At 34.2% G+C, this 17,434-nt stretch overlaps 1 protein-coding gene across 1 annotated transcript; it reads right to left on the bottom strand.

The window, feature by feature from the left end:
* Positions 1-1,204: 1,204 nt before the first annotated feature.
* LOC126827681 (DNA replication licensing factor mcm2) lies at positions 1,205-17,022 on the bottom strand. Its single transcript, XM_050557133.2, has 18 exons — positions 16,936-17,022; positions 15,346-15,542; positions 12,460-12,629; positions 11,950-12,035; positions 11,594-11,768; positions 11,237-11,346; positions 10,524-10,633; positions 9,918-10,125; positions 9,339-9,473; positions 8,399-8,590; positions 7,836-8,180; positions 6,768-6,932; positions 6,122-6,196; positions 5,699-5,779; positions 4,984-5,136; positions 4,360-4,542; positions 3,752-3,907; positions 1,205-3,563 (listed from the first exon to the last, which is right to left on the bottom strand). Exons 1-18 carry the CDS (start codon positions 16,939-16,941, stop codon positions 3,453-3,455), a joined length of 2,658 nt encoding a protein of 885 aa, XP_050413090.1. The 5' UTR covers positions 16,942-17,022; the 3' UTR covers positions 1,205-3,452.
* Positions 17,023-17,434: the final 412 nt, after the last annotated feature.

The raw sequence follows: 17,434 nt of genomic DNA on the forward strand, positions 1-17,434 counted from the left end.
TAAAGTAGCCGAGTTACTACTATAAACACTCTAGCAATAAGGAAACATGGGGTCACTTCTTCAGCGAGTACACCGTTGCTGTGAAATAATGTTAGGCAGATTTATTTGGAATGGGCTTGCACCAAAGAAGGCATTATAAAGGGAACTGGGGTGCATATTTGCAAAGGTAAATGAATACACATCTTCGGCAAACAAGGACAAGGAGAGAAAATCTTCAACAACATCGACCGGTTTCAGATGAGATGGACGAAGAACTAGGAAAATCGGTAGGGTACATGCTTTTCATCGAAAATTTAAAACTTAGCCTCTATTGCGTTTCGAAGATTTAAGGTGAAGAGCGGAAGTATACATCGCAACGGAAGGTTGTCTAATGATTCACACAAAGTTGGAAAAGATCGCATTCACAACGTTTTCGGCTGAAGGGACATAACTCTGGAACGAAAGGTAGCGGGCCGCGCGTTATTGATAGGTTCCGTCCTCTTATGCAACCCAATGCTTCAAACAAAATTTCAAGGAACGTATGTTAAGTTTCATCTGGATCGGACAAAAATTGTTGCCTCAGGAGGATTCACAAACTTGTACAGATTTTCATATTCGTACCGGCCCGATGAATGTTAGGGGATATACCTGAAATAACATTGAAATTTTAACGGTCGCTACAATTCCAGCATCCTGAAAGTGGTCCAATATAGCCTAGCCCAACTTTGATGGATGACCAATCAACCGTTTAGTTCACACGTTGAGAGGTATTGAGGCCTGACCAGCCCCGAGACGATTTTAATAATATAACGGCCGCAAATGTGTGTTTTTGCTATTCTAACCAATGAGATTAGGAACTCGAAAGTGGTACAATACCAGGTGCGAATATGATGGAATTTTGAAAAGATAGGTTGCCATGCAACAAACCATACGCCAACAGCAGCTAAATCGTCCGGGGGGGGGGGGGGGGCGACAAGGTTTGTCGCATATTAATTCTTTTGTAAGTAATTGGGGGCATTTACAAGACAATTCCATACAGATCAGATTATAACTTTTTCGTCATTTGAGGGTTCACAAGCTTCTACAAACTGAAACAAAGTGAAGTCATATTGAAGTTTGTAGTCAAGTCCAAGCTGAAGCGATATAATTGTTGCTTGAAACATGGGATAGTTCTACAGGTCACATTCTTCACCATCAACTGCAGTGAGTTCCACAGTTTTCAGTTAATATACTAAGAATTAATTGATGATGTAATAGTTTATTTACTGTTAATAATCTAATGAAGATATTATTGTGAATTTTGAATAAATGATAGTTGATAAAACTATGATATATAAATATATACATATAGTATACTATATAGACAATTCCCTCCCAGTATAATCAATTTACATATAATAAAACAAATTTACATAATAGACAGAACCAGAAATAACTATATAGGTAATACAAATTTTAACCTTTAACCGGATACTTGGTTTTAAGTGAAATGGTTGCCGAAATGTGGCTTCAGTATTAGAAATTACAACATTCAATTGGCAATAAAGAGAATCATTTGATTGGTAATGTATTAACTATAGCTAAATGCAATGAAAGTATACAAAATCGTGATACAGATGAAAGGTGACTTTAGTTCAAATCACTACCAGCAGTTTATTATAAATACCATTAGATGCCTGAATGACAATCCAAGTCCACGTAATTTGTTGTCTATGATTATCACATTCATTCTCCACAAATTCGGATTAATCTTACTGCTGTAAATATACTAAAAGACAGGTATCACACAACTGAATGTTTCAGCTTTTCTCCCCAAAAGTAAGTTTATTCATATTGATTGGTGAAAAGCTATGTTCTTCAAAACTTGTATCAGATGTACTTATTGCTTTAATAAAAAAAGCTAAAGACGTGTGATACAATGTCTTTCAGTAATAATAACTTGTGGAGAATGCCTGTCAAATAAAACATGGTTTGACATTCTTTTTTGCACCATTTGGGCTAATGAATATGGGCAAACACCATACAGTGTGCTATGGGGGAAATTTTGCCCCCACAGAAACTGAATTTGTTAGGGGTTCTTTTACGTGCACAATAATGCGTACATGAACCTCAGCTTTTCACCTATCAGAACGACTGGACACTTACCAGGCCCAAAATGAATGTAGTCTGACCAAATGGCAGTACATGGCAATACATATCCCTAACGAACAAAGGGTATTAATAACACTGATATTATTTACAGTCATATGGTATTATACATGATATCAGTAAGTTATCTTGAATTAAACCAAACAATATATTTACATTTATATACAATTACAAAACATAATAATTGGTGCCGTGGTGGTGAAGTTATACAATGAAACATATATACAACATATATACAAATTAAAATACAATTCAATGAATAGATGCAATATATACAAAATGCAATTCAAATATTAACTATTCCTAATTTTGGGTCAAATATGTAAAGAGCTATACTTTGGATTGTAAAAGTACATAGCATTATATTAACCATAGTACAGCTCTATCCATTTAGACCTATGGTATTCTTTGTGGCACTAACAGAGCCTATAGGGGCAAGATTATCTTTGAATCAAGATATCTTACTTGATGCACTGTTGTAGAGTGGCACTGTCAACGAGCTTATGAGGAAATGAATATATCTAATCATTAAATTTTTATGCACTATTATTGAGCTGCACTGTAATCGAGCCAATGGGGAAGTGGACATCTAGTACATGTAGATATCCAGCTTCACAGCACTATAACTAGGAGCTCCGAGGAACTATATGCACTATTATAGAGTCGCACTGTTGATGAGCTAATGGGGAAGAATTATCTAAATGGAAAGAAATAAATGAGGTCATAAACTTTTTTTTCAAAAAATTTAAAATATGTACTTAGTTCCGTCATTCAGAATATTTCCAATATACTTAAATTATTATAAAATAAGAGTTATCATCCCATAATGTTTCAATAATCTAGATATTTCCCATTCTACAAACTACACTATAATATATTAATCTTTGTTTTATGCACTATTGTTGAGCTGCACTTTTACAGAGCCATTGGAGAGAAAAATTCCTGGAAATTTTTACCTTACATTATTTCTAAAATACGAAACATATCTAACACCTTAATTTATTCTAAAGCAAACATTTATGCCAAAGATTTTTAAAAATATTTTTTTGTATTTTTGATTTTAAATTGCAAATGTGGTGATAGGATGGTGATCGGTGTATGATACAAGACAATTGGAATTTTTATGGAAGATCTGATCACTGTCTATTTTAGATGAATAGCAACTTGTACAGGAAGATCTGAAGTGCTTTGAAATTTCATAAAAATGTCCAATTTGTCAATACTGTGTTTATTTACAAATGATTATAATTACATATTTACAAATTTGATTTTTCATGTATAGATTTTCCAATCTGATTGAAAAGTGACGAATACTCTGCAGATGTCTAGAATGACTGAATAATGATTTTTTTCTTGGTATCATGAGAAAAATGGTTGGAACGGAAGACATCACTGTCGTAGAAAGACGTTAAGTTATGGATGTTGATTTGTCGTGCCTGAAAGTATAATAGTTTATTGTATAATAATAATGATTATGCACCTCAGTAATATTTGATCTAATTGTTCAACTTCTTTTAATATGCTACTATCAGTGATTCAGGAAGATTTTCTTCACATTTATAAATTATCCATTGTTCAATACAAGGGGAATAACTGCATACCCATTCTGTAATAATAAACCTACCTTGTCTGCTAAATCTTTCTCAGAGATTTCTATGGTGTCTTGTTCTAAACCAAATCGATTCTTCTGGAAGGTCATTTGATCTTGTGCCAATTGTTTTAATATAAACAGTAACAGTTCGTTGTTGTCTTTTCGGAAAGATAGATAGCGACCAAATGTCTGAAATCAAAATGAAATGTATTAGAAAATATCAGAACAAAAAAAGGAAAGAAGCCTACAACATTTAGCTATTTAGCTAAAGCAAAGAAACAGATACAGTGAACAATGGCGGCGTTTTCTGTAATTTTCTAGTATTTCAATTATTGAAATGAGGTTTAAGGACCTACTGTTCTGCATTGACTGGGATAATGAAGACAGGCATACACCATACAGTAAGCTGTGAGGGAAATTTTGTCTGGACACGGCACTACAGCCTACGCTTGAATCGAATGTTAACTTTCAAGAGGTCTTAAAGGTGCGTCAATATGTACATGGGACTTCAATTTTTTCATGCTATCCAAACCACTATGTCGTCCCTGTGTGCATTACGACTGTGTATCAAATAAATCATTAATGTCACTTTAAGTAGTCATTACATGTAATAATATCCCAGCATCACAGTATAAACTTACCTTTCTCATACTTCTCATCACACTAAATTTCTGTGTACTGATAAAACTCTCTAGCATAATTCTAATAGCCATATTAACATCATCATCATTAACATAATCTCGTAGATGCATTCTTGCATGTGCTTCAGCCATACGTATCATAGATTCTATATGACGTACTGTGATAGGTATACTACCTGTAGCCTACAAATACACAACAATCTTTTAACACATTTCATACTACAGATTTACTAGCTTATATCTGATATGGGCAAGTAATATGTCTCTCAACAATACTGATTACAGATTTTCTAGGTTACTTGTATATCTGACTTGGGTAAGCATTCTGTCTTTATACAATACTGGTGGTGGTCAATAAACACCCAATTTACTGCAGATATTTTTATTCTTAGTGTGAAGAGTAGACTTTTATACAATAATCAAATGAAATGGGGATTACTTTTCTGCACCTACCAGGCTAATTAAGACAGACAACTGGGAAATTCTACACAGACAACAGCATTTCTGTCTACTCTTTGTCCAATTTTAACTATCAAGCGTTATCTTGTATGTACAGGTGGACCTGTTTTTCGAACCAATATACAATAACAATACATTTTTAATGTTATTTTATATTAATCTTACCATGGATTCTCGTCTCAGATCAGCATACATCTTAGCTATTTTATCTTGATCCATCTGATGTAATTTAGGATGAACTTTTTCTTTAGCATAAATAACATATTTTTTTAACAGATCTTGTGGAATGGCTTCAGCTCCAGTAGTATTTACAGTAATCTAAAATAGTAATAGAAGTATTTAGAATTTGTATAATAAAAACAAATGCTATAATACAGACATTTTTAGAGATTCAATGTACCACATACAACACAAATAGCAAAAATGTAAGTGTTATAGATTTGTCTAGAATAGAAAATTTAAATTGGCAATTAATTATTTTTGTACTTTGTTAGTCCATTAAAACATTTATATCTAAATTAGTCTGAGGTGAAGAGGAATGTTATGTTTCTAATCGTGATTTGAAACTTGGACAGACTAGTCTTGGCGTACATACCCCTGACAACACAGCATTAAACTAGTTTTGATCTTGGGAACTATAGTTGATTTAGTGCAGATAGGTTCATATTAAACTAGATCCCATCTTGGGAACTACAGTTGTTTTAAAGAGCAGATAGATTCATATTAAACTAGATCTAATCTTGGGAACTATAGTTGTTTTAAAGAGCAGATAGATTCATATTAAACTAGATCTAATCTTGGGAACTATAGTTGATTTAAAGAGCAGATAGATTCATATTAAATAGTTACGGTGTGATGAATTAAAACATAATTTACTTACACAATCTTCATCAGGCAAATCCGATGCATTGGGATGATGTTTCATATGACTAGATACAACAAATTCTGCTAATCTCTCATCCTGATGAAACATAAATATATAAATCAAAATGTATACTCACTTTCAGATATGGGAGAAATAGAGACAGAAAAGTGGTTTATGTCATTCAACACATGGTTGAATTTTATTTCAATAACTCACTTGCTTGTAGGGCTCTTGTAGCTGTAGGAAGAAACCACGCCACTTGACTGTATGGCAGACCTTACAATCTAACATGCATGCTTTAAATCATTCGGACACCCAACTCTAACACTTTCATATATAATTACTGACAAAATCTTATATCATTTTATGGGTAGAGTTATTTTCTTAATAAAACTACATAAATTTTGTCATATAATCAAGGCTAAGTTTATATCATACCTGAACAGGATCAACAGTATCTCGTACAACACATAATATATCAAACCTAGATAAAATAGGTTCAGTTAAATCAACCTGTAATAATAAAATAATTTAAGTGCCAGCTCATGTAACCCTTTAATTCATGAATAGAGATAGAGAGAGAGAGAGAGAGAGAGAGAGAGAGAGAGGGATGGGGTTTAACCTCCTCTCGACACAAACTAGGTGATTTGGGGACTAAAATATAGTTTAATTTTATTTCAATAATTCGCTTGCGCGTAGGGGTCTTTAGCAGTGGGAGGAAACTGGAGGACCGGGAGAAAACACACGAGGTTGGACAGGCGACCCAACTCCTTGTCACGTACAACCCGGGATAAGAAACCACGCCAGTTGACTATTCATGAATAAAATGAAAAGTAATTTGGAAACTTTTCATACTGTTATTACTTGCTATTGTACATAGAATCTTACCCACTCAGTCGAAAGCCGAATGAAAAGTAATTGAAGAACTTTTCATACCAGTATTAATTGCTATTGTACATAGTATGTTACCCACTCAGTTGAAAGCAAGCACTCCTGTTATCCAAAAATAGGCAGAAATGTGGGAAAAAAAAGATCTTAATAGAATTATTGCCCTCAGTCCAGAAACCGTGATAGTAAAACTTACGTTTTCTGAGAAAGTTAGAGAAGGATCGTATCTACCACCAATAGGATTAGCAGCAGCTATAATAGTACATCGAGCTTGAAGGGAGGTAACTATACCAGCTTTTGATATTGATATACTCTGCTGTTCCATAGCTTCATGTATACTAGTACGATCAGCATCATTCATCTACAATATAACAAGTATAATTAATACAAATTGGAAATACACCAAATGCAGTAAAAGCCATCTTGCCTATGGCAAAGCGATTTGCTGAAACTTTATTACAAATCATTTTTTTTTCTTGTTCAGCCAAATAAATTTGGCATAGATGCTATTTCTTATGAAAATTTCCGGCGTGGTTTCCCCTTGTCAGTGGTGTAGAACGGAGGGCCTGACAAGGACAGTTGTCTGGTCCTTCGGATGAGACGAAAAACCGAGGTTCCGTGTATACATTGGAATGCACGTAAAAGATCCCTTGGCAGTTGGAATTCGATATAAGAGTAAGTGATAGTGCCGCTGCCCGGGCAAAATTTCCCTCATAGCACACTGTATAGTGTATGCCCGTCTTCATTAGCCCAGGTTAGGAGCGGAGCAGAACAGTAGAACGTTAAACCCCATTTCATTTCATTTCTCATGAAAATCTTTTTTTTCTTGTTCAACCAAATGAATTTGATATGACAGTTTTTTTTCTATTTACTAGATATTTGTAGCCCAAGGTATAATTTAAGCAAAGATTTTGATTTTTAATATTCCATCATAGTATCATCTGAACTTTAAAGCCCTTAAAGGCACTAATCAGAGTGTCAAAAATAAGAAAAATATGCTCCATTTTAAGTAACTGGGTAAATAACAGTAAAATGGAATGGCTTTTACAGGTCGGAAATTTATTATTAGTATAAAGATGAAATGAAAAAACGTTAGTAAACTTAAAATGACTCAAGTTAAAATCGACAGTTTGGAAACATATTTGGACTGATATGTCTTTTACAAACTTTTATTGTGTCTGGTTTTAAATTTTATATCTAATCCTTATTTTTGCATGTTGGGACTTTAAAACTGAAACAAATATGTACAACCAAAATTGGTTACCTTATCAAACTCATCAATTAGACATATTCCTTTATCAGCTAACACCAAGGCACCAGCTTCTAAAGTCCATTCTTTCGATACAGGGTTCCGCTGAACGTAAGCTGTTAAACCCACAGCTGAAGCACCTTGACCTGTTGCATATACAACTCGAGATGCTGTCTTCTCTACGTATTTTAAGAACTGCGATTTAGCTGTACCCGGATCACCACAACATAGTATATTAATGTCCCCTCTCACTTTATGTTTTCCACCAGGATTTTTAGGTTCACCACCAAACATGGCAAGAGCTATGGATTTCTTAATGTCTTCATGTCCATATATAGAAGGGGCAATACTAGCAAAAATCTGAAATAACAAATTTGAGTAATTCAGTTCAGAAGAAGTTTTTCTTTCTGAAACCTGTCCTTTATTCTAAAATGCCTAATTAGTAAAAATAACTGCATACAATATCAGATATTACAAAAAAACTGGAACAATGTTATAAGCTATTTATCCATTACAAATATAATCACATTCACCACTGAAGATCAATTCTTACCAATATAAAGAATTATTTTACTCACCCTTTCTCCAATTCTTTCATCTTTAGATAATTGTACAATAGCTTTAATATCTTCATCTGTTAAACTAGCAGCTGCTAACTTATCATCTTTTTTAGTTATATAGTTAGCTTGTATAACTGTAGCAAATACAGGAAAACCATTGGCCATATTTAATGACCCATCATAATTATTGTGATATACACCTGTCAATTCCTACAAGTAGACAAATTACCATTAACATAAACCTTCAAGAAATGTAAATATGACAATAAACCAATCTTTTATATGGAGGTCTATAGAGCACACACACACACATTTGTAGCTTTGTGTGCAAGTTTTGAAAACTGTCACCACAATGTCATTACATTTTACAACAAATGGTAGGCACACATAATATGGAAAACAGTATTTTAATAACCCAAATTATACTTATAGATACATTATGGGAGATAAGATAAAGAGAGATGGCAGTTAAAAACTAGATAGTGTAAAGGTAATTTGCTGAAAATTTCAGTCCAATTGATCCACTATGAGCCGAGAAAGAAGCGGCTGAAATTTTTGCATAGTCTCGGTCATCCTTACTAAAATCATTAATATAAACAGCATAGTCTCGATTATCCATTTTTATTGATTAATTATCAATAGCCGTTAGCGGCATATAGGAATCTAATCCAGCCAACATCGAAGGCTAGCCTTCACATCGAGAGTTTATTATGGCCTGGATAAGTTAATTAATGTCTAATTGATAATTTAGATAACATTTTAGGCCTAAAGAAAGACTTGTAATAAGCAGATTTTGCTCTTGCATAATGCATGTTTAATAATAAGAGAATAATAAATAAGAAATACCACACAAAGACTTGCCAATTAATAAAGAGCTGAAAAGCTCGCTATCAGAGCTAACTACTGTATCTTGTTGCCTAACTAAAGTTAGTTTTATAAATATAATTTAATAACTTACTATTTCATCTCCTGGTTTACACATATCAACTAGGTCATCTAATACTATAGCATCTTTAGATCTTGGCAGTCGACCTGCAGGAACTTTCCCAGGACTTTCTTGCATTGTAATTCTTTGATAGTTTTTGTATATAGTCTAAAATACAGAATATACTATTCAAATTCTTACTGCATGACAGAAACTTAAAAATAATGAATAATAAAAATTTCTTTATGGTACCCAATAATGCATTGTACGCATGAATTTCATATGTTCTTTATATAAAGTTGCTTTTCAAACATTGTGTGAAAGACCGAAATTTAACAAACTTAAGGCACTTGAACGAGAAATGATAATATGCAACATAAATGATAAGAGTAACCTCCCCTACAGTCTAACAAAAAAGTATCAAATGTTTACAGAAATTTCAGACTATGCTCACAATTCTAAAGGATTATATACCTTCAATAAATACATTGAATTGGGATAACAAAATCTTAAATGATTATTTGGAAATATTCATATGGCATATTTCTTTCTATGAATCAGTGATCTATGTTCAAAGCCTGTACAAAATTATATAAGAGTGGTAATATTTACCTGTTCCATGTTAATTTCAAACGGTCCAGTAGACTGACATTCCGGACAGCTACCTGGTTTAACTTCTTGATTCTGATTTTGATAAAATGGTCCGAGTATAAAACCACATTTATTACAATCATATTTAATTATACTAAGTTGTGGTAATACACCAGTACAACTGGTTACTACACCACTTGTTCTTATTAACTGATTTAAATGTAACTGTCTGAAATATAAACAATTAGAATTCATTGTATGAAATCATTCTGTAGAGAAAACCAAAGTTAAAATGATTCTAAATGGTGATGTCACAAGAAAAACTTTAACATATATAAACAAGCTTTAACATGGTGAAATTTATATACATATGCTTCAACATGGTAAAATTTAACCTCTAAGTAATAGTAAGTGCAAGGGAACACCATCACACATAATTTACACAAAACAAATCTACAGACAAGACGCAATACGCAGAAATCATTTTATGTCAATGCTGCTTTTGTGCAAAGGGGTCAATATATTCTATTTATACCACCACCATTACTACACTTGCATGGTTGACACCAGTATTAATCTCTGTTAAACCACAGACTGTGTACTTTAAAAATATATTTAATACTGTACCTTAGAGATCGTAGATCTTCAATAAGAGGAAGTTCAGCTATTCTTACATGAATCTCCTTGGCAATTCTCTCATAGTTCGGATACATACTTAATACTACTTCTTTACCAGCCTAGAAATGGAAAACCAATTAATATCATTTTGGCATCTTTAGAACTTATGCAAGTCAAGTGATCAGAATTTATTTTATACAAGGAGAACACAATATTCAATATGCCTATCTAAACCCATCCAGAGAGAAATGGGGCTCAATGTCCACTCGACATCAACTAGGTCATTTCGGGACTAACATGGTTCAATTTTATTTTTAAAAATTGCTTGCACGTAGGGGTCTTTAGCAGTGGGAGGAAACCTACGAGGTCGGACAGCCTGCCCTACTCCTTGTCACGTACAACCGGGGAATCGAAACCACGTCAGTTAACAAAATGACAGACCTTGTGATTGAACTCGGGCACGCGCTATCCATCTGGCCATCCCCACTCAACACAAACTTGGTCATTTCGGGACTAACACATGGTTCAGTTTTTTTTCAATAATTCGCTTGCAGTGGGAGGAAACCGGAGGACCCAGAGAAAACCCATGAAGTTGGACAGACGATCCTACTCCTTGTCATGTACAACCGGGGAATTGAAAACCACGCCAGTTGACTCAATGGTACAGCGTGCACGTGCTAACCATTCAGCCATCCAACCCCCCATTAAATACCAATACTTACTTCATCAAAGTTTAACAACATTTCTGTTGGTGCTTCAGGTAAGAAATAAGCCAGTACTTGTTCTACAGATGCTAACATATTATAATCTATAACTAAACTCTCTTTATTAGCTGTAAAAAAAAAAAATATTTATAACCCAATAACTAAACTCCCCTTATTAACTGTAATACAAATATTAATATATCTATAACTACACTGTTTATTAGCTATAAACAACACCGGAAAAACGCATTAATAGGATCTTAATGCAACAGTTGACTTATTCAAGGAATTTTGACACCATCTTGGTTATAAATAATGAAAGTTTCCTTTACATTGTTCGAATGAAGACTCTTTCAATTAAAATATTAAACCTACCTTCAACCATCTGTCGAATCTTCTCTCTGTATACATTATGTCCCTTTGAGTCTACGAAGGTTCTTAAGAAATTTTTAAACCGATTTTTAATCTCAGTCTTAGGTCCCAACATGGACACCCATTCTCGAACAGAATGACCTTTCATATCTTCTAAATTCTCAATACTTTCAATCATCTGAAATAAAGTATACGGGGGTTTGAGATTTAGAAGCAGGGATGTAGGCTAAATATAGAGGGAATATGGACATAAATGACAGAGAAAAAGATCAAGATCTATGCCCATTTGACATATTTCAACTCAAAATGTTATCCTTATCCCTGAAAGTAAGTTTTATAAAATCATCAAAACAACTTACATCTTCATCGTCAATATCACCTTCTGCTGCTCGTTCAGCTATTCTACGTTTTCTAGCGGGTCGGTCTTCATCATCATCTGAATCTTCTGTAATTAGAAAACAAAACTGATTTAAATGATATCCTGAATTTATAGACTGAAATCAGAAAACAAAGCCATTACCGTTAGCTCAGGAAGTATTTTTTTTTAAAAGGCAAACATTCCCAAATTTCTAACAATACAGATTTACGGCATCTAGAATATTCCGGGATTACCAATTGTATTTTTTTTCCCAGGCGTTTTAATAGAGTTAACTTTATGTTCGATAGGTGGCATTTCCCTAAACGTTGTTGACTCTGATTTTGACAGTGATAAAAATCAGTTTTTATAAAGGCACCCAACGGCATGCATGTATTCCCAAAACAATTCAGTTGAGAACGCTCAGCAGCTTAAGGCTTAATAGAAACAAGTGATTTCTATCTCAATAATAGGTGAACATATATAATAGAAACAAGGGGTGGGTAACTCTTACCATACATCAATCCTCTTCTCATTCGACCAGACACAATGCCTTCTTCCTTTTCTCTCACTCTTATATCCCGTTCAGCTGCTTGTCTTTGACTTTCAGAGATATCAGAATAATCCTCCTCATCCAGATCACGTTCATCGAATCTGTCCAGCGCTGGAATAGCTCGATAATCCCTGTAAATAAGTAATATCAGGATTAATTATAGAAACAGTTAACAGCCCAAAATAGTAATTACCATTTATCTTTTTAAAAATAGAAACACCCAGGGCTAATTTATATATTTTCAAAGACCCAGCCAATTTTTACTGATCTGTGCTTGTATGTACATGTAGGCTACACATGTAAAAATATTAGTCTGTTGAGAAAGATAGGATATTGTAAAACCATTATCGGCATTATTTTTGATAAGCTCTATTGATATCGGGTTAACAATGCTGCTGTCAAATTGTGTCCGCTACAGTTTACCTGGAGGAACATGAGCCATTTCGTATTTACTTCATTCGTATCTCACAAGCCGTTTCGTTATTTGTTCTAGTTTCAAGAGAACTTTTACACGCACTTGAGCTTAACCCTCCTCCTTTTGAAACTGGGCTTATGACTGGCGTTGTTGGGTTGTTTTGTTTTTTGTGTTTTTTTTTGGGGGGGGGGGGGTCCTATTTTATATATCTCTATTGCTTGGTGGACAAGTCTGTTAGGAGGCAGTTGGCTGATATTTGGTTTTGTAATGACAATAGGGAAAATTTCTTTATGGGTGTTCAGATCATTGTGCCAATCCTCCACGTCGTTGGTTCGTACTCCTTTCATAAGGGCACACCAGCTTGCAATCGGTCAAGTTTGACGTTGTTGGTTCGTACTGCTTGCATAAAGACACACCAGCTGGCAATTGGCCAAGTTCGACTGTTCATCCAGTGTTTTTCTACACAATGTACAATTGTCTGGAGGCAACCTGGAGCGCCGTCTTTTAATTCATTATATGTAGGTTGGATGTGTTCTAGTTGGTACTACCCTGGAAGGGGTCCTAGAGCTGAGTGATGGTCAACATCTACGCAAATGGAGCATCTCCAGTTGATGTTGGAATTGGTCTTGACAGCTTTCCGGTATACATGTCTCTGGAAGCCTGTGGCATTTACAGTGTTGCCATTTGGTGCATATGACCATATGTCACACCGTAACCCCTTGTTGTGGTCTTCCGACAGTTGTGCATTGAATGCAGTAGTCTGACACTGTTAACTTTGTATAATTTTAACCAATAACGTTTACTGAAAGAATGCTTACTGAATCAATGACGATTACTGAAAGCATGCCAAAACAGCAGAATGGGTTCAATAATCAACACCAGATTAAATATTTTTCAATCGTTTATTGTTTTCAAAACAGCTTTAACAATCGCCGATCAATTATCGTCCATAATCACAACTCACTCAGCAGAATGGTTTCAGTAATTAACACCAGATTGAAAACAACAAAAGGCAGGTACATGTAGCAGTGTTAGTTTTTTTTTCTATGGTTTATTATTTCAATTTATTTCAACAACATGTAGGTTATTTTACCTTATTTGAACAACATATGATGTATGAATCAATTTGAGGTTCAAATGAACTAAGTACGAAACAGCCTGCACCCATCTTGGGTCAGTGTTCATCAGATTTTTCTTCCGGGGGTCGGTTGCTCAAAGCTCTGTTATCTTTTAACGATCCGTTAACATGGAGTTAACGGATCATTAACTTTAACGGAGAGAAAGGTTGTTGCTGGAAGCCCCGTTAACTTTAACGTGTAGTTAACTTGGCGTTATATTTAACGGAGGTGTTGGTCTCCGTTATCTGTTTAATGATGGCATTAGTTGGCTGTAGCAAAAAGTCATAGATTACATTGTACCTATGTAATTTTCTATAGAACATTCTAGAGGCTTGGGCGATGCGGGCCTATTCCATTTTCTATAGGATGAAATTCTATACTATTTTACAGAATTTTGGTGGCCTGTAGGAAATAATGACCCCATAATTTTTCCTACAGATTTATGCTAAAATTTCTAAAGGAAAAAATAAAGTATTCTATGGTGTTTTCTGTAGTAAATTCTAGTTATCTTTTTGTCTTTAATCAAGTTCTGTGCACAGACTGCACAGTTAGTTGTCTCACTGTCTTCAGTTTCTTGTTAATACTAACTTCTATAAAGTTGTTATACATGTACATTGAATTCAACAATTTAAAATTCAGCCAATGAACAAACAGTATTCTCTTGGATTAATTTTAATGAATCCGTTAGCTAACGGATAATGAAATTGACTTTCCAGCAACAGAAATTTAACGGACCATTAACAAACGACAAGTTACCAAGATAATGATCCGTTAAACTCTAACGGATCGTAAAATAACTTAGTTTTGAGCAACCGGCCCCGGGTCATTTAGCCAGCACCACCACATGATTATTAACAATCGTGCTATATTAACATACATTATGCAAGAGCTAAATCTGCCTATTGCAGGTCTTTCTCTAGGCCTGAAATGTTTTCTAAGTTATTAATTACATATAGATAGTAATTAACTAATCAAGGCCATAATCAACTCTCGATAGCAGTTGATTTCTACGATAGTAAATAGATTAGAACGGTTCAGCCATATTTTGATTTAATTTGAAAATGGAGCAGTGAGACTTAGCTTCGAACAACCAGTACGGTGGTTGAAATTATTGCACGTCTTTGTCAAACCTCCAAAGGCCAATATCTTCACTCACAATAGAGTATTTGGATGAAATTTTCAAATTATTTATTTTACATTTATCTATTTCAAACTATTATAGCAAGAATGGCTAGCTCTTTATCTTAATCTTACATAATGTATCTTTAATGAAATCAAAAGATAATCATTCAATGAACATAAAATCCTACTTACTGTTCCAGATTATCTCCAAATAATTCTTCTCCATCTTCCTCCTCTTCAACAGGACCTCCACCATTTAATTCTGATTCATCTTCAAACGGGGGTAAATCACGCCCAGGACTGGATGTTGGATCACCTCGACTGCTTCTTCGACTTCTAGTAGGTCTTGCTGGACTTGTTGCTGTAGAAAAGGGATCAGAACTTGTGTCCTGTAGAAAACAATGTTAAAATGTAATTTAAACTGGTGTGTATTAAACATACATTACTGTATGCAAGAGCCAAATCTGCCTATTGCAGATCTTTCTTTAGTTTTAGGTCTGAAATGTTATCTAAATTAAATCATTAATTAGACATTAAATAACTTATTCAGACCATATTCACCTCTCGATGCCATCGCTAGACGCTAGCCTGTGATATTTAGTGGATTGGAATACATTTTTGAAAATTAATGAAATTTTTTTATCGTTGCCATCGCTAGACGCTAGCCTGTGATATTTAGTGGATTGGAATACATTTTTGAAAATTAATTAAATTTTTTTATCGTACTAACTTTAGAGATGATTGACGAGCGAGGCTAGTGTAAAATTCAAAAGCTAATATCTCGGTTCAGTGTGGAGCAATTTGACTGAAATTTTCAGCTATAGTCTATTTACATTATCTATTTGTTAACTATTATAGCGAGAACAGTCAACTCTTGTCTCTTTATCTAATCTGCCATAATGCCTCCTACTCTTTAAAGGAGCTAAATCGCTAACATTTGGGACCTAGAAATTCACAAAAGTGGGTCACAACGCATATAATAATAATATGAATGTATATAAACTGATTTACATTTAATGGTTTCCATTTTTACTCCAATTTCAAATCAGTTATGTTCGGCGAAATAAGTCAGCAATCTCAATCGAGTGCAAATTTCTAGCGTCTAGTTATTCTAGTCTACATAACTCCATTTGATTTGGTGCAATGTGTCTAGCCTCGTCCCTCGAGTCTCTCAATCAATACAACTGGGGCTGAAGCGCATTATGGTACACGATTCGTGTACCGTCCAATGTTAAAAAAATTATTTTATCATAAATATCGGATATCAGAAGCTCATCTTTTCCCGGTAAGTTTACATCATCAATGTTGATTTAAATTGACCAATAATTCGTGTTTTCGATGTCGAAGATTTTGGACGATTTTTAGTTACAGACTTAGGTCCTTTAATAATTGGTATCCAAATCTGAAATCAACCAACAACCAAAAAACAAGAGGGACCAAATTATAAGACCACTGCCACTGGGTTAGATTTTGCTTTGAAGGAAAAATACCAATACATTCCACTTTTTTTATTAAAAGAATTGAAGTTTTGCTACAAGGTTTATTTTTCAGAAATAGGCGCTGGTACTCGGTAAAGCCAGTTTAAGGAAACAAGCTAAATGGAACCACCTATGGTCCTCCTGACTAAGAAAAGGTCCATGCAATCTCTTCTTAATTAACACTGAACCAGTTCAGTTGTTATTAATTTTAGTTCCGCTTCATTTTAATACAGATCGCATCAATAAACACGCGATCTACTAATTCTAAAGGAAAACAAAGTGATATAATCGATGTTATACTTACAGCCATCGTAAGTTCACTTTCTCTACAACTTTATGTTCTTCAATAACCACAATGTGCTCGAATACCGCGGGAAATAATGGGTCAAAGGTTAAGTCATTATAGTACAAGCAAAGTAGTTCGGATTAATTTGCCTTACAAAAGGCACAATTACCACGTCACTATATAGAATATATATTCTATCAATATTTATATCAATTTTTTTATCATATCTAATATGGACTGATATACAAATTCTCTATTTTGATATTAATTAACGTTTTCTTTCTATATATCACTACACATATTTCCCGCGATTCTGGTCACGTGGTATACCTATTATTGTTTATAATTTAGACTAGTCTCGCTTTACCGGTTTTAATTGGAAGATTTTATGCTAGATTGTCATGGCGAATAGATATTTGCTAACCTCACATATTGTGGGTTATGGACATACACCAAAACGGACAAACATTTTGGTCAGAGCAGTCAAACATTTTGGTCGAAACGGGCAAACAAAATT

Source organism: Patella vulgata, chromosome 7 (assembly GCF_932274485.2).
Source record: "Patella vulgata chromosome 7, xgPatVulg1.2, whole genome shotgun sequence".
NCBI classification, from domain to species: Eukaryota; Metazoa; Mollusca; class Gastropoda; family Patellidae; genus Patella; species Patella vulgata.

Bases quoted from the DNA above. Each gene is read 5' to 3' on its own strand.
- LOC126827681 (XM_050557133.2), bottom strand. The intron at 5,137-5,698 runs GTAAGTAAATTA...TTACTATTTTAG, and splicing joins ATTTGCCTGATGAAGATTGT to ATTACTGTAAATACTACTGG. The intron at 3,908-4,359 runs GTAAGTTTATAC...TTTTGATTTCAG, and splicing joins TGATGAGAAGTATGAGAAAG to ACATTTGGTCGCTATCTATC.